Source organism: Daphnia pulex, chromosome 1 (assembly GCF_021134715.1).
Source record: "Daphnia pulex isolate KAP4 chromosome 1, ASM2113471v1".
Taxonomy (NCBI): Eukaryota; Metazoa; Arthropoda; class Branchiopoda; order Diplostraca; family Daphniidae; genus Daphnia; species Daphnia pulex.
In genome coordinates this window covers 2378732-2405931 of record NC_060017.1, presented here as the reverse complement: position 1 = coordinate 2405931, position 27200 = coordinate 2378732, and the positions used below count along the sequence as shown (strand labels likewise).

Genomic DNA, 27200 nt, shown 5'->3' with positions numbered 1-27200 from the left:
CTGGTTCCGTCAACCATAGAGACGCAAGCTGGACGCAAGAGTCTAAGTCGACAACACAGCCGTCCGCACCTTTTATTCACAGCCACTGGATTGCGAGGGTTATCATTAAATGATTGTCTAGTCCTTGTGTGTAGCGAATAGAGTGTACCGACCAATCACCGTCACATTCTCCGCCGGAAACGCACGAACGTGTTGTTGCGTCATTACTCATCGCGACACGTATCTAACAAAGTCTATATGTATACGACTGCTGTATATAGTTACGACAGCCATTTTTCAAATGAAATTTGAATGCGGTTCCCTTTTTCTTTTCTTTTTCCCCCGAATGATTTCATAACTTTGCGGGGATTTTTTTTTTCTTCTGGTCTTGTTCTTGTTCTTCTTTTATTTTGATGTACATGTGCGAGACATCAGTTTGGCCTTTGGAAAAACAAAAAAATAAAAAAAAGTAATTTACCAGTGCCGTTTTCATGTTTTACGGAAGCCTTACGGTGAGTTTCCCCAGGTGCTGTCTACACAGGGACAGCTTATGTGTCGAGATGCCGACCGTAAGGTGGACCTGTTTTTTTATATTATTATTTCGTTATCAAGAGGGGGGAGGAAGGGGCTCGAAATAAAAAAGACATGGGACCGAAAAGGGCGTGTTTCTATTGGAAGACCGGGGAAAGCCTATCCGAAAAAGTCTGTCGGGATTATTTGAACCGAAAACTCTCCTTTCTCTCTCCCCCCTTGTGGAATAGTGTTTTTTTTTTAAATTAAGAATTTCAGAGCCGCAGGCACCGTCGTGATGTTCAATGGCCGCCGCTTCTTTTCAAATGGCTCACACAAACCGACGACTGTGTCTACCAAGAACTCGAAGAAAAAGAAGAAAAGTGCTGTAGATGAAAATGCCGTGGTGTACTGGTAGACCTTTTGAACGGCGCGCGCGCCGGGCCTCTGAGAAAAGGTCTGCGGCGGGCGGCGCCGTTAAGACGCAACCACCGAGAATATATATTTTTTCTTTCTGGGTTTCTTCTGGTGAAGAGAAGGGGGGAGAAAAGAAAGAAAGAATCAAAATAAAGAAACAAAAGGTTTTCTTCTTTTTTAAAAAACTTTTATTTTTCTATTTCCCTGGACCTCGAAAGAAGAAGAACACGTGAAATATAAGAATCTCTCCCTTCTTTTTTTTTGATAGGGAAATTTCTTTTTCTTTCCACCCCATTTGAAACGAAGAAGGAAAAAGAGAAAAAAAAGAGTCTCTTTTGGGGAGTTTTTGATCTTCTCTTATTTTGTTGTTTTTCCCCTATCCGAAGAATTTTGTTGTTGTTATGTGTGTGGGGGGGTTTCATTTCTTTTTTGGCGGGGCTTCTTATAGCTCGTGATTTGCTCCGGAGTCAACAAAAGGCACCGCCCCCTTTGGTCGGCCTCTTCCCTCTGCTGATGCCTTGTGTTTGTGTGTATTATAAAAACTAAAAAAAAAAAACTAAAAAAAAAAACAACTAAAGGGGCAATATGGCCGATGTTATAGGCGATGTCTATCGAGTTTTCCCATTGTCTCTGAACTGTTTTCCCTTTTATTAGTTCCCGAACACCAACATTACGGCCGCTATTACATTTCGATAATGAGGGAGAGGACAGACAAAGAAAGAGAGAGAAACAAAAGAGAATAAATGACGTAATAGTCCTCTTATCATCATAATTTGCTAAGAATTCTATTTACAAAATACGCGCCTGCCTCTTCATTTTAGTCAAATTCTAAATTTTCTTTCAAAGCATTATTGCGTGTTTCGTACGTTGTTGGTCACGGGTGCGCCATTTTGACGGGTCTCCATTTGATCGGAATCTTTTTCATTTACAAAATCAGCGCTTTTCGATTCGCCGCCGCCGAAAAAATCAGATAAAAAAGTGTGCAGGGCTATTAGAATGATGAAGTTATCTAGCGCTCGGTACGATTTACATCCGCACGGAGATAATAGTTAATTTGCTAGCGCAAAAAAAAGAAAAGAAAATTAAAACTAAAACTAAAAACAGTTGATGGAGCTATTGACGAACGATGTTGTCTTGGATGCAAAGACGAGTCAATCTACTCCAATGTGGTAGTACTACACACTTAAACATCACGGCAAAAGTGTTTCTCCCAACGAATACCTTTTTAGGGTGTATGGTAGTGTGTATACTACGTACATAGGTGAGTTGCGCTAACACACGGCCGCGTGATTATCTGAAAACACGCAGAAGATCCAAGACAAAAGCGCTGGATGATGGATGAGACCCAGGACCGCGATCCAGACAAAGTTTCTAATCTCGCCAACATGACATTTGTCGGAGATCCAGGCCACCACACTAGGCCCCTCGAGAAAAATTCGGTCGAAAAAGTATAACGAGAATTTGGATGTTTTTCGAATGAAAAAAAAACCGTGTATATAACAAAGCTCAGTTGATCGATATAATATTTAAAGAATCATCATATGTGTGTATGTACTTTTATAATCAGAACAGTGGGAAAAGAGAGAGAGAGAGAGCGAAAGAGGAGTCACAATTTGGGGGTAGATCAGGGCAGTCAAAAGGGCACAGATGTGTAGTGGGTGTAATGAGGAGGCGGGTGATGCAATATAGGTACAATAATAATAACATGACGATGGTGTGACGGCCTAAAATATCATGTCCAAAAAGGAAGAAGGGGGGGGGGGCAACCTGTCGGTGCATATGAAAAAAAAAATAACAGTTGAGGAGGATGTTGTTGTTTTAATTTTTAGTCTCGGGATAGTAAAAAATTGAAATAGGAGCAGCTGAATTGAAATCAGGAGGCGGCCGAACACTGGGAGAGTCATCGCATTTCGTCAGTTGTGGTTTGATGTCCATCACTGCCGTGAAGAAATAAGAATATAGGAAAAGAAAAACAAACAAAAAACTTACAATGGGGAAATTGACACTTTGACAAAATGAAAAATCAGCTTCGCGAAAAATGTAGGCGCGGCCTCGGACTGTACAGAAATGGGTAAGGGGAGAGAAATATTAGAGATAATGGTCGAGAAAATGAAAGAAACAAATTAAAGAGGAAATCGTTTCATGTTTGACATCACATCATCAATCATTTCTCATCAGACACACACACACAGCACACACACGTACGCACACACACTCGCTCACTACAGGAGTATATTTTACACAATACGCTGCTGGGAGGGCCATTGTCGACGATCGGAGAAATTGGACTATTACTCGTCCAACTGTCATCATCGCATCTACCATGAACAAAATATAATGTATACAGTAATAATAATAATAGGCTGATTCATTTGTCACTGTCACGTCGGGTATAATTTTTTTTTAAAGATTTTTGTCAATTTGTTTTTTTTTTATGTCGCGGTCGTGAATCCGATCGCTCAGTGTCCGGCCAGTAGAAAAGAAAAAAAATTAAGAAAAAGCGCAAACCGAAAAAAACTGATCGACACGGACGATTAAAAATAAAAATGAAAAGTGAGTCCGTACAGAGACACACGCACAAATTACGAATTGTTTTCGAAAAGCAGACATCACACACTCAGAGTATATAATAAGAGATATATATATAGTTATTATCCAGCCAGTTGCAAACCTTCACAAAGTTTGCCGATTGTAGAGAGTCAAAAGTGGGGCGATTTAAAAAAATTTTCCTTTGGCGCCCGCACAGATAAAACCGCCCAGTTCTTTAGATTATATGTATAATACGGCAAAGAAAAAAAAAAAAAACAGAAAAGAATTTCATATTCACATTGAAAGGGAATCGGGAAAAGGTGGGGAAAAAAATATTACGATAAAATGCGGGCGCGGGATTTTCTTTCTTTTTTTTTTAAGGGAGCAGCTTTAGCTTTTCACTTGGTTCGTCAACTCTAGTAATTTAATTCTCTTTTTAATGATTTAAGAAAAAAAAATTCAATTCGAAATTTGGCGCGGCGCCACATTTTTTGATTAATGGCCTGATTTGATGTGATCGCCAACGGCGTCGACAACGCCAAGGTGGTGGTGGTGTCCGGCGTGATGGTGGCCGCCAATGCCCATGTGGTGGTGGACCGGATGATGGAGCGAGTGCATGACCTGCTGGTGGTGGTGGTGCATGTCCGTGTGGTGTTGCAACATCATCATGTTGTGGTGGTGATGGTGCGGATGGTGCGGATGGTGACCGACGATCGGCAAGTGGTGGGCGTGATGCAAGTGTTGCTGCTGCTGTTGCTGCTGTTGTTGCTGCTGCTGTTGCTGTTGCTGCTGCTGTTGTTGTTGCTGCTGTTGTTGTTGCTGCTGTTGAATCGGAGTGGGACTGTTGACGGATGAGTTGGCGCCCGGCGAGCTGACGCTTCCCGGATTGCCCGGCTCCGACTGGCTATTGCAATCGCGATCATCGGCTCCTTCCTCCGACTCTGAACAGGATCCGCAACTGCTGGATCCTCCCTTGCCGCTTCCTCCGCTTCCGTTGCCTCCGCCGCCGCTTCCGCCTCCTCCGGCGCTGTGGGTTTTGACGTGCTTGCTGAGGTGGTCGGAGCGCATGAACCGCTTGTTGCAGACGGGGCAGGCGAACCGCTTCTCGCCCGTGTGGGTCCGCAAGTGGCGCTGGAGCTCGTCGGAGCGGGTGAACCGCTTGCCGCAGAAAAGCCAATTGCAGACGAACGGACGCTCGCCCGTGTGCCAGCGCAGATGGGCCTTCAGGTGGGACGTCTTGCCGTAGACTTTGCCGCATCCGGGGATGTGGCAACTGTGGATGTTGCGCTTGCGCAAATGGGCGCCAGCCGGGCCCAAACGGTCCGCCTCCTGGCAGTTGGGGCAGTCGCAAGTGGCCCGTCCCGTGTAGCGGCGCGATGAACGAGGCGATGGCACCTGATGGACCAATCAGAAAAACGTTTAGAAAATACAAATCGGATGGGAAACAAAAAAAAAAGATGAGAGCGGGAAAGAACCCGGAAGAAATCTAATTTACCTGATGGGCAGATGTGGCAGCAGAGGAAACCGAAGCGGCGGTGGGCTGGTGTCCGGTTGAGCCTAGACCGACGCCGAACGGAGATGCGGTCACGGACGTGTGATGCTGCTGCATCGATTTGTACGTGTCCTGCAGAAGGTGTTGGCCGGTGGTCAGCAAATGGGCCGTGCTGCCGGCAGCGGCCAAAGAGGCCGAGTAGTCGCTGGCCGAGTAGGCGGCAGAAGCGGCCGCAGCGGCTGCGGCTGCGTGCATGGCGGACGCCGTGTGATGGGCGGACGGCATGTTGACCGTGGCTCCGCTCATGTCCAGCCAACCGCCGGCAGCCGCCGCTTGGTGCATGTCCCACCAGCTGGACCCGTTGACTCCGGCCGCGGCTTCCTGTTTGACGTGCTGCTGGAATTGCCACGCCTGCTCGTACGGATGGTGGGCAGTGCGCGAGTACATGTCCGGCGCTTGGTGCGGATGGCTGAAGTAGAGGTCGCCGCCGTACGATCCGGCGGCTGTGGCTCCCATTCCGGGTCTCTGGTGATAGCCGGCCATGCCCAATCCGGTGGCTGTGGCCGCTCCCAAACTGGTGACGGACGAAGTGTTGGTGTTGGTGGTCGTGGCGCTGGCCTGTCTCTGCCCCGACTGCCCGTTCTGAGAAACGCCGTTGAACTGGCCGTTGTTGTTGTTATTGTTGTTGTTGAGACCGCCAGTCGAGGCGGAAGAGGTGGCCAGCGTGTTGTTGCCGCTAGTGGCCGTCGCCGTCGTACTGGAAGCGCTGGTGTTGTTACCGCCTCCCGATTTCTTCCACGGATGGAATCCCTTGCCGACTGCGGCATCCGCCAGCGGTGGCGGACTCTTTGACGACAATTTGCTGCATTGGGCGGCCAACATGGCCAAAGGCGTGCCTCTCAATCCTGGATGTTCCTGCAATAACCAACAAGTAAAACATTCAATCAGTTGGCTGCTGCAACAAAATCATCGAACTATGGCGGGTGGAATGACAAATCATTTTATTTTTTTTTTCCTTAGCAAACCAACTAGCAGTTTAGGCATCGGTAGCATATCGTCTCATTATCTAATGGCCCGTGTTGAAATAGCAGAGAAGAGGGTGGTGGTGGTGGGGGGAATGAAGGGTCTTTAGCATTTTAACGATGTTATAACTCCCATCCATATAGAGATATTGACCCATCTCTTTTCAAAAGAATTTATAATACCATCACATGGACCGCCAACAGCCGAATAATAAGATGGTCGTTTTTTTTTTCTTTTCCGGCCTCAACAAGATCCTTAGCTCCATCAGTATATATATATTTTTTTATCCTCCTAACAGTTTCAAGAGAGTCTAAGAGGGTCGTAAAAAGAGGATGAAGAAAAGGATCTCGAGAATGGCCCCCCTGAACAAAAGGAAAAAGCCAAAGTTCAAATATTGGTTTGTCCGCCTTTTGTGCCCTTTTCCTCATTTTCATTCTTTCTCTCTCCGCTTCTATTTCTGTGTGTGTAGCATATACACAGCACCTAAACTTATGTACATATATATACTCGACTTGCGACTATCGGTGGGTCTCACATCGACACAGGACCGGACCAAGGGGGGGATATGCCAGCGGTTCTTTTTTATAAGGGCCACCCCCACGCGCGCTATAAAAATTTAAAATCGAAGTCGAAAAGGTAAAAAAATAAAGGAGGGCACAATTTCCTAGAGAAACGGAATCGGACTGATGTGTACACCCCCGCCCACACCTTAGCGCAAGTAGAGAAGAAGAAGAAGGAAATTTAGCCGCTGATGTGACGACATGTTTGTAGCTCGGGTCTCCAAGGCCTATTTATTCATCTATAGTATACTTGTGTGTGCATGTTCATTGTGCTGTGGGAAATGAAACCGAGTTGGTGTTTGTCTCCCCGGAGACGAGTGGAACGAACCTCTTGACCGAAAGAAAAAAAAAAGTGCATAGCTTTTTTCATTATCGAAAGGGAAAGAAAGAGAGAGGCATTCAAAAAGGGCACCGCAGGGTCTATAAAGGTAAAGAGGAAGACGGAATATGGGCGGAGATGACGAGATGGAACGGAACGAGTCAGTCAAAAAAAGGGGGGAAAAGATATATACCTCTCTAAATAGGTCCTAGAGGATATTCAACAAAAAAAAAAAGCAAAATGAAAATGAGCTATATACATGTACAGAAAGAGACCACCCCGACTGAATTAAGTTTATACACATCATTTGTGTCGATGCAGAGAAAAAAGGGGATTATTAGCCTTCTACCACCAGCGATAACAGTTACAAGAAGGAGAGCACGTATCCCTTTTTTCTTCCAGCTAGTGACATCAGATGGGAAAACTATGTGTGTCACTGATGTATGCAAACTACCAGCCAAACAAATCATGTCGAGGAATCTTTTGTTTTCCCTTCCCTTTTTTGTTCCAGGGGTACTATATATAATCACGGTGGTCTACCGGCAATCAACTCCGAGTTGGGAAAAAAGGAAAAAAAAAAGAATCAAGCTGATGTCCTTCGCATCATCGCCCATCATTGACAAGTGTCAATCATCCCTCCCACCGAAAGAAAGTCGATTTAACTCTGCGGTAGGTCTCTCGCTCGGAAACTTTGTCTTTGAAAACTGTCCCGTTTCAATTGTTTTGCATGTGACAAGTCAAAAAGACAATGGGACAGAAACGGACGGTTTTTTCGACGGGGGGGGGGACAATGTGAAATTCTTTTTTTTAGAGTTTTGTTGAGGGGATATGACAGAGAGACACGTGACGAACAATAACTCGTCCATCACTGTTCATCACTCCCCAACAGAACACACGAAACGGTACCTATGATTATTATTATTACACGGTAGAGCAGGAACAGGAGAGTGCCGATATATTATGGGAGTGGCCGATTGAGGTTGAGGTGTTGGATAGAACCGCGACACGTATGTAGGCCTATCTAAAAAAATACCCGGCAGACTTGCTGAACGACGACAACACGAAATGGTTGTTGGATGTCAAACCGACACCGCGCCTTTTTTTTTCCTTCCCCCCATTTGAAAAAATAAAAGATAAAAAGCTTTTCTGTTTTTGTGGTCCTTTCCCTATAATAGATATACTACTAACGTTCATTTTTGATTGCGCTCTATCGTGCTCGTGCAAACGACAGGCGCGGCTGCACCACCTTTTTTGTCACACGACCGGTGGGTGGGAAAGTCACGCAATCTTCATCATCGTTGGCTCATTCCATCACCAAATCGGCCGTTGTCTCTAACAGATCAAGTGGGTTGTCTAAATTATTGATACTTCATGCGGTTGATTCGGATGATCTGATTGATGCTTAGTCTATAACATTTTGTAACCCATTAATTTACATCTACCACCAGCAGTTTAGGCCTGTCACCAGAAGAGAAGAAAAAAACGATGGAAAAAGGAAATGAAAAAATGAAGAGGAGGACATACCAGAATGTCTTTCTCCGAGTGCCACAGCCTCGATTTGGAGTGGAGAAGACCGTGGACGCCGGCAGTCAGACCGGCCGCCGCCGCCGCCGCCGCCGCTGCAGCCGCCGCTGCCTGAGCCTCTTGTGCCTAATGTGCCATAATTCAACAAATTCCAGTTCATTAATCAAATAAAACTTTCCTATGCTCAACTTATTGCGATGTCTTGTTCCTTCCACCACTTCCACCAAACAACCACAAAAAGAAAAACAAAAATTCGAACGAAGGATGAGAATGAGAATCGAACAATTAAAAAAAAACGAAGAAATGCACACAATAAGAGTGTCTACGCAACAAGAGAATTAATGATGATGAGCAGCTCAAAAAAGGCAAAGGAAAAGTGTGTGCCGGAACGCGCGCCCAGCACAGATCGAGCGCGGGTTTTTATTTTTCGGTGTTCATTACCGTTAATTGCTCATCGAGAAGAAAGGTCAACTTTGGGCGAGCTCACTTTGTGTCTGATGCCCTGATCTTTTTTTTTTCTTTTTTCTTTAGGGAAATTGTGCGTCTCTTTTATATATAAGCAAGACGGAGGAAAAAAGATCGACTCTCTCGTGCCCGGTGCCTATTTCTTCTAATCCCTTGAAGAAACCCAGCCGGGAAAACGATGGCCCATCAGACTGGCCAATGGGATTCGTCGAGACGCTCGGTTGTCTGTTGCGTGATCGGCGGGACACGCCCTGGCACAAGCAAAACATTTCCACCCTTCACCCCTCTCCATCCTTTTTTTTTTATTTTTTGGAGAGAAGAAAAAAAAATGGAATAGAAGAAGAAAGAAAAAGGAATCAACATAGAAGAGCGATACATATGTAGACTCTGTCCATATCATAGAGAGACCCGCCCAACTGCTCAACGGTCATACATCTCACGATGCCTTTTCATTCCTAGTTCTCTTTTTTTGACTTGGATCATTTAAGGACTTGTCCCGCGGTTATAATTGGACCAGTGATGAATCAATAAACGTTTCCAATGGTATTATACTATTCACTTTAAAATCCGGCTTTGTGTCTATATTGATCGTTCCATATCAAGGCATTTTCATTCGCGGCGTGATGGCGCCGCGATTGAATTTGATCCGCTCTCGTCGTCTTATATAAAGGCCATCGGACTCTGTCCACTACAGGACATTTTCTCATTTGTGAAATGAGATTTTGAAAAAAAAAAGAATATTATATCCTCTAGTCTCGGATTACGGCGGCCACATAATATCAGCTCGCGCCGCCGACTCGCGCTCTCCCGTAAGAAAACAACAAAAAAATGGATGCGCATCTCGGGTTTCTTCAGTGTCCACTTTTGGGTTGGGGACACACAAATTTCCCAGAATAAGTGAGGGCAGCATCTTTGTGCTGGGAATTTTTTTTTTTTAGCTCAAAAGGGCATATCTATACTGCTGTGTCCATTCTTGGTGGGGTGAAGGGAGAATAAGAAGAATCGAGCTGTAGGAGAATAATGTTGGAGAGCGCACAGCTAGATGATGATTAGGATCATTGCCGGTTCAACAGCACTCGACGATGAGTCGTCGGCTCAGCAGCTTCTTTTATTCATTTCTTTAGAATTTTATTTTCTCTATTTTCTCTATTTTTTATTTTCTTCTTCTTGCCTGAACGGCGACGACGACCGGGAGCCGCCACCGCAACTTCTTTTGATGATTGTACAAAAAGCGACACATTTAGGTAATTGATCAAGGAACGGCGCCACTGCTGTGTGAGGAACGCGTGTGACCGGACCCAACACATATAAGAATGACCCAGCCACGCCGTCATGACTACTAGTTTTTATTTCTTTTCTATATATCTTTTTATCCCATCTTCTTTTTTTTCTCCTTCCAGGAGATGGACGTACAATTGGTGAACTGTGGCGGCGATGTCTTTGTATCCATTTTGTTTTCATCCCCCCAGCATAGACATCACCACCAGGACGGTCGGTTCTCTTATCTTGTACGTACACAAACAGTTTTGTCGCCAGGAACCCTGTACATACACAAGTTCCCGTACATCACTCTTGACCAATTATGTCCACTGAGGAAAAGGTGAAAAAAAAGCTTTTTTCTCTAACGTCTTTTCAATAAGATAAGAGACCGAAAGAGCCCTAATGGTCGTCTGATGACGGGGCTTGATACCATCGACTATATATAGTCAACCTTTTTTTTTTAAAAAAGGTATCTTTGAAATTTTTTTATTTTCTAGGTAAAATTCTTCCTTAAACACCTTCCTATATGTCACTTTGTCTAGTGGCTATGTGCTTCTGGCTTTTAAAAGAATTTAAACGAGTTCAACTCTGGTCGATGGAGTTAGAACAGAAACTTTTTTTTTTTCTTTTTTGTTTTTGTAATAAATTCGTCCCTTTTCTGTTGGATGGAAGCCATTGGTCCGCGATCCAATTATGTGATTAGATCGTCGGCCCTTCTTGCCCAATCCCATTCTTTTCTTCTTCTTTGTGTATCCATTTTTTTTTGTTTCTTCCTTATACATCTTCTGTGTGTGCTTCATTGTCTCGGCCCTTTTTTTTATTATTTCGAGACATTTTTATAACGAGACGAATTTTTTTTCTGTTTCTTTTTATTTTTTCCTGGAGTGCGTGGGGTTGTCAAGACAACGGCGAGCCAATGGCGTTGGCCTGTTTTCCCTTGGCCGCTCTTTCATCCCTCCTCTCTATCCACTTCCCAGTTGGGGTTGAAACATTTATAGACACACACGAAAGAGAGAGAGTGGCACGGCAACATAAAAAATGTTCATAACCATCAAGGAAAGCCGGTTGGAGGAGAGCAAAAACCACCAAAAAGTCGTAAGTTTCGTTAATGGTGACGTAGAGAGCCCATAAAAAAAATAAATTTTTGAGAGGGGGGAAAAAACAAAAAATAAAATTATGATTTTTTCCTTTTTCGGGGCTTTTTTTCTTCTTTCTTTTGAAAATGTAAACACATAATACGGGAATGATGATGTCAGAACAAGAGATTTTCATCTCAAATAAAAAAAAAATTCCTTTTTATTTATTCCTTCAAAATCTTTCATCGCTAACAGCCCTCCAGGCGCTGGTGAGAATACCTGACTGGAAATTCTTATTCATTAAAAATCTATCTGGATTCAATTCTTTTGAAAAGCCATTCAGCGTAAAAAAAGAAAAAGGGGAAATTTTCTTTTTTCTTTGGCTTATATTTCCCCTGAGCGAGCGGTCGATCGTTTAAAAGAAATTTGTCGGTTGGCCGGGCCAAGGGACATTTGCGCTCCGTGTGACTGCACATATCGACCGATGACGGCGGCCGTTTATCGGAACGTGCGAAAAGGAACGACACGGCCGACAAAAAAAAAACCAACAAGACGCAACAAGGAAAAAAAAGGCAACTTAACTTTCAAAAAAAAAAAATTTTTATTTTTCATCGCGATGTGAATATGTAGCAGAGGTAATGCTCAAGTGACCCACATAATTAACGGGCGAAACGGTCACATGATTCGGGCCCATATCACCGGTCTCGTCATTTTTTGACCAAAATTTTGACACAAAATCCGGTCGACTGCATGTTCCCAGTCAACATGTCTACACACAGAGTTTGAGTAAGGGAAATACATAATAGAAGAGGTCACACATCAGCGGTGTATAAACCCCCGGCTGGCAGCTACTAAAAGTCCCCGAGCATTATTATATCTCAAAAATACACACACGGCGGGGTTATTCGTCCAAACAGCAGCAGCAGCCAAAAGGGAAAGAAAAGAAAGTACACCACTACTACTACTACTGCTGCTGCTGCTTACTAACTCGGCGGCACCTAACGACCAAATGTCACGGTTTCCGGAGGGATTTTCAAAAGGTAGAAAAATATAAAAGTATTATAGTATAGTGGTGGGTGATGCGAGCAAAAGCCGTGCATACTATATGTACATATAGGAATAGATGTGTATGTGTGGGGTGGAAAAAAAAGAAGGAGGAGCGCATTCGTTCGTTCATCGCCGCGGTTTTTTTTTTATTCCTCCCCACCAGCACCTCTTTCTCTTATTCCCCATTTTCTTGTTTTGTCGGTGGTGTGGTTGGGTGGTGGTGGTGGGGTGTCGTAAAGCGGAGCATTTTCAACACGCAACACACGCAGCTCTCCAACAACAGCAACAACGGGCGCTGGGTTGTTCGCTTATATGCGACTCGTTATTTAAAGGGGACCTACTAAAAATTTACGAATGGCCTAGACTCTACTTCTCTCCTCGGTAGACCCGACGAACAAAAATAAGTCCATACACGGAAGGAGATGATGGAGATTGGAGGAGAGAGAAAAACAAAAACGAGAGCGAGTTTTTCTTTAACACACATTCTCCTCGAGTGGCATCATAATATTTTATCGGCTTTAATCGACGGGAATAAATGTCGCCCTCTGTGTACTGGGCTGCTGCCGCCGCCGCTGCCGCAACAATCGCAATATCCCGTGAAAATCTCATTATGGAAAACACAAAAGTTTCCATTCTTTCTTGAAATTGCATTGGTTCAATTCTCTAGTTAAAACGTGTAATGTCATCTAATAAGTAGATACGCACTTGCAATCTACGACAATGAACCGATTGGCGATTCAATGTCAAATGAAAAAAAAAAAATCTGAAATTTATATTGCGATTGTTGTTTGAACGCAGCGTGAACTGCGATTTTCCTAGCGGAGGTGAGCGGCCCTGCGCCCCTGCTATATAAATAATGAACCCTACTAATCCGTTTTGGCACTTTGGGCGGCCGGTGTTGTACCAAACGGAAGAAAATTTACGACTGCAATGCCAACATTTTCCATCCGATGCTGCTAACAAATATATATAGATAGATAGGTAAGGTACACAGAGAGAGAGAAAGAAAAGGCAGGTAGCGCTAGAGAAATATATAACCAATCGACCGCCTGCCGCTCTCTATAGGAAAAAGGAGCCCCAGCGCAGTTGGGGGCCACACTTAAAAGAATAACGGGGGGTAACCGAAACGGACACATTTAGCTCTAACGGTTGCAACTACAGTATATAGATAGGTTATATATATATAGCACAATTGGATTGGATTGCAATTAATACCCTGATCGATTTTTTGAAAATAAATTTTCAAATGTATCCGATCCGACTACTGATTGATAGACGAGAAATGTAATAATAGCTCATTCGATTTCTTTTTCTTCTTTATTTATCTAAGCCATTTTGAAAAATGTTATTTGACGGTTGCACGCTTGAGAACGGCCCAATATAATTTTTCAAACAGCGCAAAAGACGGAACGCTGAGAGAGAGAGAGAAGCGGCGCTAAAACCACATGATGATGGCCTGTAAAAAGCTGTTACTCATCGGATATAGAGGACACACACCATCATCATCACATCGCCCAACTTTTTCTGGTTGTTCCTCCCCTCTCTACCATTTATCTGTCTATATTCTCTACGTGAGCTGTCATGTCGTGTTTGCTTAGCAATCTAAAACCTGCGGTCGCTAAAGTTGCGGACGACGAGCCCAGCAGAGAAGAAGAAGAAGAAGAAGAAAAAAAAGAAACGAGCGCGCGACATTGGCTGCCAATGGCAGAGAACACGGTAAAAAAAATAAATAATAATAAAACAAAAGCGGCCGGGAATGACGACATATTTTTCCGCAAGTGCCAGCCGAAATCGTGTAGCGCGTGTGAAAAATTCGAAACGGCTGGCGAAGTGAAATTCAATCAAAAATTCAAAACAATTGAATTGATCCGGTTGCAGCAGCAGCAACAGCAGCGAGAGAGTTTCGATAGGATATCGCGGGCGGTTGGCGTCAGTTTAAATCAGAAACCCCACGGTGCGCCGTTGGTGATGGATGAGCTTTTCTCTTATTCCCCTTGATTGTTCTTCTAGTTGCACTGCTGCTGTCTTATATCTAGGCCTATGCATATGGAAACTTCACCCCTCAGCACACACCCAGACTGGATGACGGTGAAATGCAAATGACCACACGGAAAGAGAAGAAGAAGAAGAAAAACGAACGAAAGAGCTCGAAAAAGAGAAGAAGAAATTTTATTTTTTTTCCCTTTTCGTTTTGTGGTCTTGTAGAGAAGACAACTGAACCAAGATTGAAGATGATTTGATTGGTCTCGCCGCTGTGTACTGTTCCATTCTAAAGAGGAAATCAGCAGCACCGCATCTACCTATAAATAATTCTATTCTTATACACTATTTCTTCTTCCTTTTTTGAGCTTTTTGGCCGTGTTGGATGCCGGCAATCGCCGTGCGTTATAGACATAGGCCTATAGAAGAGTCCAGCAGTGCGCACTGCACACACAAGAGAGTGAGGAGCAGCAGCGGAGATGGTGGCAGCAGACAAGGCGCCAGTTGGCCTCCTCCTAACTTCGACAGGTGACTAACTTATGGGTTTTTTATATAGCCCGCCTTCGCCTTTTTGACTCGGTGCTGCAAGTCTATATACCTCCGACGGAGCGGCGGCAGAGAGCCCCTTTTTTCTTCTTCTTCTTTTTTACAAAAATATAAAAATAAATGTTTTTATATTATTTCTTCTCCTAGCCTTCTTCTCCCCCCTCTCCATTCGTAGGTATACATAAAATACATTCGGTTCTTTTATTTTTGTTGTTGTTGCATTATTATTATTATTTCTACGTTTCTTCTTCTTCTTTCTTTCTTTCTTTTGACTTTTGCCAGAAGCGCGTCCAGCCCAGCGGGGGCTGCCTAACTTCTTTTGCTCCCTGCTGCTAGCTGCTAGCTGCTGTGTTGCCGTTGATGATGATGATGATGGTCATGATGATGATGATGAAGGCCAATCTTCTTCTTTCTACCTTCACTTTTCTCCGGTGTACAAATTCTTGGCCCATTTCAAGGTGAATCGCAATTCAATCGACCAACTTTTTCCTTCTTCTTCTTCTTCGTCTTCGTCAATCACAGTAATCCAACACAGTTGTGACAACAATTTATTTATATACCAGCCAGTCGTGAAAGAACAATACGTTTTTTCAAAAGACAAAGCGATAGTTTTTGCTGGCCTATAAAGCACGGGGTTGTGGTCTGACACGTTTCTCTCTCTTTCGTCTCTGGTGTTCTCCTTGTTGTTTTTTCAACGATTCAGGAAACAGTTTTTTGTTTTATCTGCTGGCGGCGGTTTGGATGAAAACAAAAGAAGATTGTGCAACTGTGAAAGAAGAAAGTTGTGTCATCGTTGACTTCCGCGGTCGCGCTATTTTTATATTTTTCTATGCACAACTGAGATAGATGGGAGCCAAAAGTAGAAAGAAAAAATGGATTCGATTGGCAACTCACACACATACGGCCTATTACGTCATAACAATGCCAGCGTTGGGCCACACTGGAAAAAACTAAAGAATTAAGAGATATAATGATTGCCACTTGTGCGTTTTGATGCGCTTGTGTACATTAGCTCTCCTAAACAAAATGGCAGTGTGCTCAGGCAGTAGTAGCGTAGATTTAGTGAATGACTGAATGATGAGATGTTGTTTGCTGCTCGGATGGCACGGAGGAAATAAGGAGCCACTTGAGTACAAAACCAACAAAGATGTCGGGGTCTCCATTCAATAGAAAAGACATAACACACACACACACACACACACACACAAACTTCAAGCTGATGCTCAGACTCTTATTTTCAAGAACCGGTACGATACCTGGCGACTCCGCCTCTTTCTCCCTCCGCCATTCTTCCAGTCCAGCTCAAATCCCTTTTGTGCTGCGCATAGGCCTAGCTGCTGCTTATATATCTAGGCCTACACATGTCTCTAGGCCCCTTAGCAGAGCGTCGATGACGGAATCAAGTGATGAAAATCGGCTTAAAAGAGAACAAACATTATCGTAGCGGAACTATTAGAAGCACACTCATGTCGCTCAGGCGATTATGGCGACAACTGTTTGCTCGCCGATGACCCTCCTAGTATAGCTCTCTTTCTCTCGCCCTTTTTTTCCTTATTTGGTTATTGTGTTCTTCTCTATTCTTTGCAGACAGCATATAAGAGGGGGGCTTTACACACCCCATAGGTAGGTGTCAAAAGGTGCGGTCTGGTTGGTGTCCATTTATCGAGGCAGAAGAAGCAAAGAGGGATGCTGTTTGACAGTTGAAGAAGAGAAAGGACAAAAAAAAAAGAGAGCCAATATAATGCCGGTAGCACAGCAGCAGCAACTAATACGCAGCTGGTTTGACGCACACAATGACCGCCGCCGCAGTTGCTTTTACACTCAGAGTGTGTGTAAATGCATGTGCTATAATACTGGGTCGCATTAGTGTATAGGTTGTTGGTTGGCTGCTTTTGATTGTCTCGATTCGCATTATTATTCTGTCTAAATAGAATGTAAGACCAGGGTCCAGGTATAGAGAAAGAGAGGCGGATGTTATCCGAGCGTCAAAAAATAAAAAAAACCTCCTCCCCCGTTGACATTTCCGCTAATCCCGTGCTCCTACATGTGTCATCGCGGATTGTGTCCCTCTATCTGATGTGTGATGTCACTCTCAATCGAAACAGACGTGTCTATTCTTTTCAATCAAAACTCTTGCGCCCGGCTTCTCTGACGAGGATGGAAAAGAGAAAAAGACGAAAAACACTCACCGGCTTTTTTACTCCTATACCCCAGCGAGAGGGAGAGAGAGAAGAATATGGGAGACTTCATATATAATAACTAACGATAATAATACTAGAGCTTTAGGGATAGATATATAGCTCTTGTTTACGGTTATAGGTCCCAGCGCTGGTGTGTCGAGACTGGCAAAGCTTCGTCGTCTCATCGATCACCATCCAACAGCCCTTTATATTCGAGGCCCTTGAGTCGGCCGCAGAAGGTTAGGTTAAAAACGTATAGATCATCAGCCGCAGCTGGGAATAAATTTGAATAACCCAAACACAGTCAGATGTATATATATATATACACTAGCTAGAGCTGCTAGATGTGTGCTGTAGCCTTTAGGTTTCTTCTTCTTCTACTTCTTGGCCCCCTTTATGCACAGTTCAGCGGTGGCAATATATTTAATATACATCTCTCGACTTCCAACTCGCAGACGGCCGAACGAATAGAACGAAAACTCGAGCGACCATGAAAATGTTTCACTGCGAGTCTCTGACTGTGTGTAGAGCCTACTATATATAATATTAGCTGCATGCTATAGTAGGGTATAGGCCGCGTGCCAGGGCAAAAGAAAGGAGATGTAGCCGCCGGTTCATTATGCATTTCGTTCAATTTATTACACTAACCGAAAAAATAGGCTCTACCGTATGCAAAAGCCTAGACACGGCGCAGCGTATGCGCTGGAGTGGATCGAGTTTCTATGTAGGCCTATATCGACAAATGGATACCGTTCGTGACAGATAGTCGGGAATGAATAGCTCCAATCATGCCACAGGGGCCGGCACATATAAAAGAAATGTGTTGAATCGGGTGATGGAACTGATTGCCCAGCTTCGAACACCGCTCGGCTTTTGGGAGATTTTCAAACCGCGCTAATAATATCGGAGATATATAGGCCGACCAAATCGATGGAGGGAGCACTGTGTCTACGTAAACGGAGGGGGGTCTGCTGCTGTATAGGCCACATGTGCATGCATGGGCATCATATGCTGGCTGTGTAACTGTGGCGACTGGCCACGGACTAATCCAATATTCAACAGTCGAGCGACGACCCAAAAGAGGGCCGGTTCATTCTACTGTGCTCTAATCGCAAATGAGCCGAATAATCAAAAGAACCGGACAAATTGCCATCGCCACGCGGAATGCATCCGCAATTCTAAACAGGGGCGCCGCAACTTGCACACCAGCACCAAATAGAAAAGGTTAAACTCTCTCTCTCTCTCTCTAATAGATAATGCCCTTGGCTGGCCACCGAAAACCATCCGACAAATGACGCGCGAAAAAAGAACCTTTTTCAAATTGTGCACTTTTCAACCGTCGTCACACGGTCGATGTAAAAACCTTTTCACCGCGGACTCTCTCATGACGTGGTGCCGGGCCCCCGCTGGCTTCATTAATATCGATCGACAAGGCAGCACTAATGCGAATCAAAATTATTCTCACTTGGCGAGATCTCTACAGTTATAAAAAGTAGCTGTAGCTGCCGAGCCCTTTTTTTTTTCAAAAATGAATTCGATAGAGAGAAAAAGAAGCCAAGTTTAGCCTAATAAGGCCTATGTGTATAGGCTCTGTGTGGCGTGTCCAAACGGCGTTTATTATTCCGAAAAATCGGAATTCTTTTTGAGTTAAGGGGAAAAAAAAGGCCAAACAAACCACCATCACCTTCTATTATATTATTGATTGTATAGAATAAATATTTCCCTGCGCCATAGGGTGGCGGGTGGTTTACACACATATGGGAGGGGTGCTAGATTTTTATGGCGACAAATTTGCCACTATATACATCGCATACACACACAACGAGAAGGGGACACACAAAAAAAAAAAAACACGGTCTGCGCACCCTACGCATATACGCACTCATCGAGGCCGCAAATCACAATAGGATAACATGCGTGTGTATTGGCACTGGCGCACTACACACATTTTTGTATGTAACCAACTTTTTTTTTATCCTCCTCCTCTCTTTCCCACCCCGCTTTTGTGTAGATATATATTCCCCTTCTTCTAATAATATCTATCAATGGGCCTTATTTGACACTTCATCGACCTGGCGCTGTGTTATGTTTCACATATTATTCAATAATTTTAAAGAGAAACCGTTTGGATTGTTACCTCCATTTTTTTTCTTTCTCTCTCTTCTTATTCTCCGGTCGCCAGAAAATTTCCGAACAAAATGGAGGTTCGCAGGGGAGAGAGAGAGAGAAAAAAAATACACACGCTAGAGCACTAACATGGAAATGAACATTCGCCGCCCAATACCATTTTTATACGCAAGTTGTAAAAAAAAACAAATTTCGGGGAAATTTTCTCTTCTCCTCGGCGAAGCGCTCGATTGCATTTCACTTCCAATTATATTATGTACTGTTAACACATCTACTATCAAAGGTGTTAAATATTATCAAAACGAAGCCGAACGCTTCGTTCGAAGAGAGAGAGAGAGAAAAAAAAAAGTCGGGCGTTTCATGTGCCATTAAACGGGATTGTTTTGGGTGTTTGTTGTTTTTTACTTTTTTGGTACCTTTACACTCAATTTGTTTTTGTTTTTTATTTTTATACACTGCAGACCACTTGTAAAAATGGTCTACTGTTTTTTCGTCATGAAAAGAATCGGTCGTTTTCCAGCCTAGCGAGAGAGAGTGGTAATATGTTTATAAAAGCGGAAACGGCGACGCGGCGACGAAGGTCCCGGTGTTTCATTTTTCGGTGGAGGGGAGAAATAACCGAATTTCCCATGGATTTCTTACCCAGTTATAAATATATATACGGAGGCGTTATCAAAAGGTAAACCTAATATGCACGGGATAGTCTCGACGTAAGATTTTCGACGGTCGATTCACGTCTTTGATGGGAATAAGAAGGAAAAATCTATAAAAGATGGAAATAAGAGGCCGGTGTGCTGTTCCTTATTGTTGGTCAATCTAACGCTAAGCAGTCGACTGAGATTACACACCGCAGTATACACACACACACACGAGGATATCGAATGCGATAAAAAGATATCAGAGAAATTTTTTTTTTTTCCTTTTTTTTAAATAAAAAAGATAAAAAACAATTTTGATACGTTATTATCGACTGGATAGTTCATATGTGCTGGAGGCTTTTTTTTTTTTTACCGGAGGGAAACAAGAGAAGAAGAAGAAGAGAGAAAGAAGGTGGACCCCACAGGCTCATTCACATGATAATAGAAGGAGAAAAGAATGAAAGAAGAAAGAAAAAAAGGGGATGAAATCACCCTCCTCAGGTAAAGCACAGCCGACACAGCCCACGTTCTGCTTGGAATACGAGAATAACAGAATATAAAGAAAGAATAGATATATAGAAAAGAGACACGCAATCTCTTTGCATCGCATCCACTATTAGAAAGAGATGCGGATGGAAGAGGAAATCTGGTTAGATGGAAATTTTCGTTTTCTCCGCGTTTAATCTAAACGAATTGATGACATAACGCCGGGAGATTGTGTCTACTACGGAATTGGACGGATCACATTGCATTAGCCAACGAATGAGTCGCTTAGTTTGTCTAACTTGGCATATACAGGAATTGTACACTGGTTGTTTCTTTTTGTTTTGTTTGGAGGAGGCAGGACACATGGAAAAAAGAAAAAGAAAAAAAGAAGGGGGGCGATTGTTGGAGGGTGACCGCCCCCTTCCGGTTGGATATATCTGCGTTACACACGGCACGAATAAGGAGCTCCGCCGTGTGTTGATGCGCCGCCCGGGCCGCCAGCTCTCTATCCCCGGCCATTTATTCACATTTGTGTCGGTTCGAATCGGAAATTCCGAGCGTGATGGAGAAATATTCTCAACTCTTAATATAGCGCGGCGGCACGACCGACGCGACGAATAGTACAACACACGGCCATTTTAGACTCCTGGATAGATTTGGTGTGTGTACCTGTGTACAGTGTAGTACACCAAGTGCGCATACCCAGGGCCCAGCTGTCTCATTAGACTCTCTCTGGGCGCCATCCAACGGTTTTTACCTCGGCTACGCTCCTTCCGCCGCCCGTAATGAGTTTGAAAAAATAAAATAAACTTTTCTCTTTCTTTTATTTTTTTTTAGCCGTAAAAGAAATAATCTCGTTTTTTTTTTAAATTTTGGACGGACGCCATTGTCTTTCGGTCCCTTGATTGTGTCACAGTTGAGAGAGACACACATATTATATCAGACGTTTTACATTCCGTCAATGTTTGAAACGGGAGACTTGATTGTGTCGTCATCTGAAGCCTTTGATATTTCATTTTTTCCCTTTCTTTTTACTTTCCGCCCGTCTTTTTTTATTTTTATTTGTGTGTGAGCGAGCCGCTCTCTGCCGACTTGTTTTCACTTTCAAATTTGATATGACGTGAGTGAGACAACGTATCCGCTTCTCGGCTGGCCAGCGACTTTGATGCGACCGGCCGACACCGCGTCTGTCGATCGAATTTCCAGTTGCAAAGTTTATCATTGTGGTCAATTCCACAAAAGAGAGAGAAAAAAAAACAAAGTTTATTTCCCGACATAATAAAAGAAAAAAAAAAGATGATCCAACTCCAAAAGAGATAAAGAATAAGAGATGATTATTTAATTGCCCAATTCTCTTATAGTCCTAGTAGACGGCCTATATCGTCGCTCATGGAACTGGAACACGTACAACTTTTTTTTTTCTCTCTTTTTCTTTCCTGATTGAACCCGTGCTGCTGCTGCAGCTACTTTTTTTTTGTTGGTTACTTTCATGGCCTTATTGTCTTCCCGTCTTGGCTTGAGGCCATCTATCGACTATGAGGCTATTAGTTCGGCAATAACTGATGGGAGATTTACAGACCGACAGTTCAACTCGCCGTTTCTTCCTTTTATTTTTCTTTCTTTCTTTCGTTCCCTTTGAGCTTTTCGTTTCTTTTGACTTTCGTCTGACGGTGCCTCTATGGGAGTCAAACGGAGACCTTGATGGTTTATTTTTTACTTCTTTGAAGGCTGAGCAGCACATTTGCCCTTCTTTCTTTCTCTTTCTGTTGCTCTTGCGTGGTTGTTGTTGTTGTTGTTGTTGTACCTGAGTTATCAGCTGGCACGCAATAGGCGACACAAGACGACGCCGGTGGAAAATTCCTTAGGCCCCCGCGCAATTATTGTTTTTAAATCGCACAGAAGAAGAAGAAGAAGAGACCGACAACTCTTTTTTTGACACAGTTTCTTTCGGCTTCGGCTCGGCTTTGCAGTGTGTCAAGTGCACACCATCGTGAATTTATTTATACATGCCGACGTCTATCAAACAGCTGGAGGCGATGGCACGCAAACGCGTTGAAAGGGAAACACCAACAGCAACAACGAAAAATAGAACAAATCCAGCAGGAACTTGCGCTATGTGTGTACGCATTCACATCAAAGATAATTAGATGAACTCGGTGCTGTTGTGTGAGAGAGAGGGTTTTTCCATCAACGAAGAACAACAAAAAAAAAAACCCCGTCAAAAAACCTCAAAAATTGAACAATTCTTCAACGCCGAAGAAGAAGAAAAAACCCCAAAGAAGAAATGGAAGATGATGAAGAGGAAAGAGAAAAGAATCAACTGTGTGTTGCTGTGGTTCGTCGAAAGACAAGGCAAAGAAGAAGAAGAAGAAGAGGAAGAAGCATCAACTGTTGATAATGGTGTGCCTGTTTGTGACACGCTGGCATGATCGAGTGGCAGAGGCACCGAGTCTTCAAACGAAGGGAAAGATGCGCTCAGAGGGCAAGAAGAAGAAGAAGAAGAAAAATAGAAGAAGTTCGGGAACGAAAGAAAAAAAAAAAAAAAAGAAGAAAACGAAAACTGGAGGACCCATGGGCGCCTCTAATAAGCGGACTGCAGCCCACGGCTGGCCAGCCAGTCCACTACACAGTGTTCTATTAGACGGGGGGAAAAAAATTTATTCTGTCCGTGAGTTAACTAATTTGGCTGTGTCCTTTTACAATGGAATAAGTTGAAAAAATTTTTGGCGACCGTTTAAAAATTCTTTCATCAGATTATTATATGGGAGGTAGCAGCTCGTTATAACAAAGTCCCAACTGCGGCGGGGTGGTCTTCACCGTTTAATTATTTAACTGTAAATTAAGGAGAAAAATTCCAGCCAATTGGAGAAAATGAAGGAACAAGGAAATATTTCAGATAATAAGAATAAGATAAGACCACCAGAACCGATTCAATTAGGAGATCAGCAGTATGTGTGTTTGACTATATTTTCCGATTGAAATCTCTCGGCGCCTATCATTTTCGTGGCTGAAGGAGGAAGAAGAAAAGGTCATGGTGGAGGATGCGCATCCATCAGCGAACGAAAGCGAAAACCTTCCGCTGTTTAGTTAGCGCAAAATAGAGCGACAAGTCAACGAGCGCATACCCAAATAGATTGAGATCGAAAAAACGAAAGGACGACTGACGAGCAGGAGGAGGGTGCTAAAACTAAAAGTGGAAAGTATTTGGTGATAGATCCTCGGTCCCTTGTTATTATCTTTGCACAAAAATCGTCTTGTCCCTTTTTTGGGGCCTCTCCTTACAAAGGTGACAAGTGGGTCTCCTTTTCCCCCCTCTTCTAAATACCCGACGACAAGATCTTTTTTGACAATCTTGTTAAAACAAGGATGTAGCTATATAGACTCTGCACTTCCAGTCTTCCACCGAAAACAAACAATTTACGGAATCGGCATCTGGTTAACATTTTGTTTTCGGCTGGATCTCTCGTGTGCTGCATATATCTATAGCTTGTGCTCGGTAATGATCCTCACTCAACGGAAATTATCCGCCGTATACTTATTATAGGAAGATGGTGTGTTTTGTCGAACTTAAAAGATTTTTTCTTTTTGCGGTTCAAATGCTTTGCGAGAGGAGAATGAATGCCACCCGCAATCATTTCTTTTTCTTTATTTATTTCTGGCGTTTGATCACGCAACGAGATGACGGATGGAAAAAAATTATTTTATCCTCACGCGTCCGATTGTAATTTCGTTATTTGTCTTCTTTTCTCGTTTTCCAACATTACGGGTTGTTGTTGTTGTTGGTGTTGTTCTTTTCGATCGCCTGATTTATTCCCCGTCTCTCTCGTGATCAGTTCGATATTGGATAACCGGGGGCCTATAATCAAACTGACGTATCGGATCTTTTGATATATGCGAGAGACCTGATTCTATGCATTTGCCTACCGTTGATCACATCAATATAATATAATCAACTCAAAACCGGCCATTCGTGTATAGATTTCCCCCCATTATGCATCTCGTATATTTCATCAAATGTATATGCAATGGCTCTACGGCATCTCGGACTGTGGCTAACTAATATCAAGTCATTAGAATGTAAATCAATGAACGAAGGCTGCTGGTCCTACTCCTCGAAAGAAAGAAAGAAGAAGAAGAAACCTTTCCAGACTTCTTCTTTTTCCTTATTTTATGTCGGATAGCACGAGAGGTTTTTTCTTTCAAAAAGAGGAGAGGGCCGACAGTCGAGAAGGTCCAGAAGGTCTGAGGTAAAGAAATAAAAATTGGGAAGAAGAAGAAGAAGAAGAAGAAGAAAAAAAAGGAAAAGAAAAAAAGGTGTTTGGAGCCGGTGATGATTATACCATCGCGGCGAGGTCAAATCCTCATCTTCCTATATTCCTTTTTCTTTCTCTCTCTCTCTCTCTATAAAAGATATATACAGGCTACTTTTTGCTGGATGTGAAGAACCCCGGCCCTGCAGTCTATATACTCTCAACACAACACACAGCGCACATCGCCACCCCTTAGAAGGAAGCGGCGGCGCCGAGTGTAGAAGGAGGCGACCGTCTGTCTCACCCCGGACCAAATGAGTTCGTCTGCGCGCACAGGGCGAAAGAGGAGAAAAAGAGAAAAAATCGGAATCGCTCCGTTCGGTTTCGGCTGGGTGAAATTTTCCGGTGAGTTCGGGCAGGCCCAATATTCTCTCAACACACAAACGAGCAGAGTCAATTATTAGACGCACGGCGCGCGCACTCACACACACACACACAACGATCGTTTAAAAAGAAAAGGGGGAAAAATAAAATCAAAAGAATCGTAAAATAAAATACAAATATTTTTTGAGGGAAAAAAACTGAGAAACGACCGCACATTCTTTTTTATTTTATTTATTTATTCCCGCGGACTATTTCTAAATTTATTGGGCGAAAAATAAAAAAAGTGGCGCCTATTTGATGATTTGTTCCCCCACTTAAATAATCACCGGGTACTATATAATAAACGACGACAGAATTGTAATTTAAAAAAAGAAAAAAGGACTTACCGATTTGTCGTGGATGACGGCAGCCGTCGGCTGGCTGTGAGGGTACAAGCCGGCACGGGTCAACATTCCCGGTACGTCGGTCAACATTGTGGAAATGTTTGGCGGGGCTGCGCTGATGGATTTCGATAAAATGACAATTTTCAAGTTTTCACGACGGGATCAATTCCCCCGACGGAACTGATTCGCTTGAATTTCGTGAATCGACTCACAACGAAAAACAAATTCGGTTGGATGAAGAATAAACACAACAATTCAAAAACTGCGTATTCACGTAATCGCGTCGCAACGGATCAATCGGATCAAAATGCACTTGATGACGAAAGATGTGTGGATGGATGATGATGTCACACTATAAATCGCGTTCGGGTCAAAGTTGACACAATGAATTTTTTCTTCTTCTTCTTTTCACAAATCACAAATCACCGAAAGAACCGACACAGTCCGATTGGGTACGGCAATGCTGAGCACTTGAGAGTATGTGTGTGTGTGTGATGTTGTGAAACGGAGATGAGGAGAGAGATAGAGATAGGAAAGGATGATGAACGGAGAAGAGCAGAGAGTGAAAAGAGCTGCGGCCCGCACTGGACGCCGCTTCAGCAAGTTCTGACGAGAGTTGCACTGCTGGAATCGCTGGTCTTTCGTTCGGCGAGCAACAGCGGCAGCAGCAGCTGATGGAACGAAGGAAGAAGAAGAGCAAAAATAAAAAAGAGAGAAAAGGGCGGTACCTTATCCACCTCCTCTGGCCCTTTTTTTCCCCCTTTCTATCCTCCCAGACCCGGCAGGGGGTGGCGAGGGGAGGCAACGAAAGAATTGGAGGATGGCACCAACACAACAAGACAAGAAAACAAAAAAGAAGAAGAAGAAGAAAAAGAAGAAGAAGGAAAAATCAAAAATGGTGGAAGAATAAACCCAGCCCACCCCACCACCCCTTCGGGAGGTGTGGCGAGGAAGAGGGGCGTTCGCTGGGCGTCACCCACACGCACGTACGGCACACAGCACGGGTTCCTGGCAGAACCGAACCTTCCACCCCACCCGAGCCACCCAAAAAACACCAACGTTTTCCAGGGGGGAGGTAGTGGGTGGAACTGGATGGGCACTGGCGTCATAGATGCGACCTTACGGGCAACAATTGGAGGAGGGCTGGAACCAATGATGCCGAGAGGACGGCCCCACTCGTTCACTCCTCCTACTCCGCCCATCCATAAGGAGGGAAAAACTATCCGAAGAAAAGAATACCCGATTTTTCTCCAATTCTTCTTCTTAATTCTTATACTTGTTATAAGTTCGATATGAATATAATAAGCTCCTCCTTCTTATGTACTATAAGAACCAAATAAGAATTTGTTTTCTTTTTTTTTCTTTTGGGGATGATCTCTCTTATATAGATACACTTTGCATACGAGGTGCTGGATGATGATGATTATCCGGGCAGCAGCATCTTATAAGACTCGTCCACACCATCTCCATCATCATCATCTCTCCGGTCGAAAGGAGATGATTGACACTCGCCATCAGTCCAGCGCCCAAAAATCATTTCGAATCGAATAATAAAGGTAAAAAGAATAAAAGACGGCCAATGAAAAAATCAACGGCAGAGTTTTCTTAAGCTAGATTATTTAGCCGAGAGCTTTTGCCGTTTGCGGACGGGCGAAACTGATGGGTGAGTGTATGTGGCCGGCCGATGACGAGAAACTCACGCGCGCGCCCGATTTCAAGTGCAAGCTGAAGCACAGCCCGAGCTGTCACTCGGGCCCGTCTCAGCAGTAGGAGGAGGATCGGACCACACCTTCTTCGACTCCCACATCCTCCCCCGAACCCACCCTATTTCTTCCCCCTTCCCCTCCCTCCTCCTCCTCTTTCACGAGAGAGAAAAAAGGAGAAGGAAAAAATAAATAAAAGGCAGAGACTCTTTTTTTTTCTTTTTTTTTTGATATCCTTGTCACCTTTTTATATGATGTGTGTGTTGTTGCTGTTGTACAACAACCACCAGGAGCCATATTATAATGGACGAGGTGTGGTGGA

General features: G+C 43.6%; 1 protein-coding gene across 2 annotated transcripts; it reads right to left on the bottom strand.

Annotated features, from left to right (window-relative positions):
* Window positions 1–2411: 2411 nt before the first annotated feature.
* Window positions 2412–25835, bottom strand: LOC124195585 (transcription factor Sp9-like). 2 transcript variants are annotated; one of them, XM_046590102.1, is made up of 4 exons: window positions 25179–25835; window positions 8354–8479; window positions 4931–5842; window positions 2412–4830 (listed from the first exon to the last, which is right to left on the bottom strand). In XM_046590102.1, the coding sequence occupies exons 1-4, from the start codon at window positions 25263–25265 to the stop codon at window positions 3931–3933; spliced, it is 2025 nt and encodes a 674-aa protein (XP_046446058.1). In that variant the 5' UTR covers window positions 25266–25835; the 3' UTR covers window positions 2412–3930. The 2 variants fall into 2 exon arrangements, with proteins under 2 accessions (XP_046446058.1, XP_046446129.1); XM_046590173.1 differs by lacking the exon at window positions 8354–8479.
* Window positions 25836–27200: the final 1365 nt, after the last annotated feature.

Excerpts from the sequence above, each read along its gene's own strand:
- LOC124195585 (XM_046590102.1), bottom strand. The coding sequence starts at position 25,265 with ATGTTGACCGACGTACCGGGAATGTTGACCCGTGCCGGCTTGTACCCT. Across the intron at positions 8,480-25,178 it reads CCGTCATCCACGACAAATCG|GCACAAGAGGCTCAGGCAGC; the intron begins GTAAGTCCTTTT and ends ATGGCACATTAG. Across the intron at positions 4,831-4,930 it reads CTGCCACATCTGCCCATCAG|GTGCCATCGCCTCGTTCATC; the intron begins GTAAATTAGATT and ends TTGGTCCATCAG.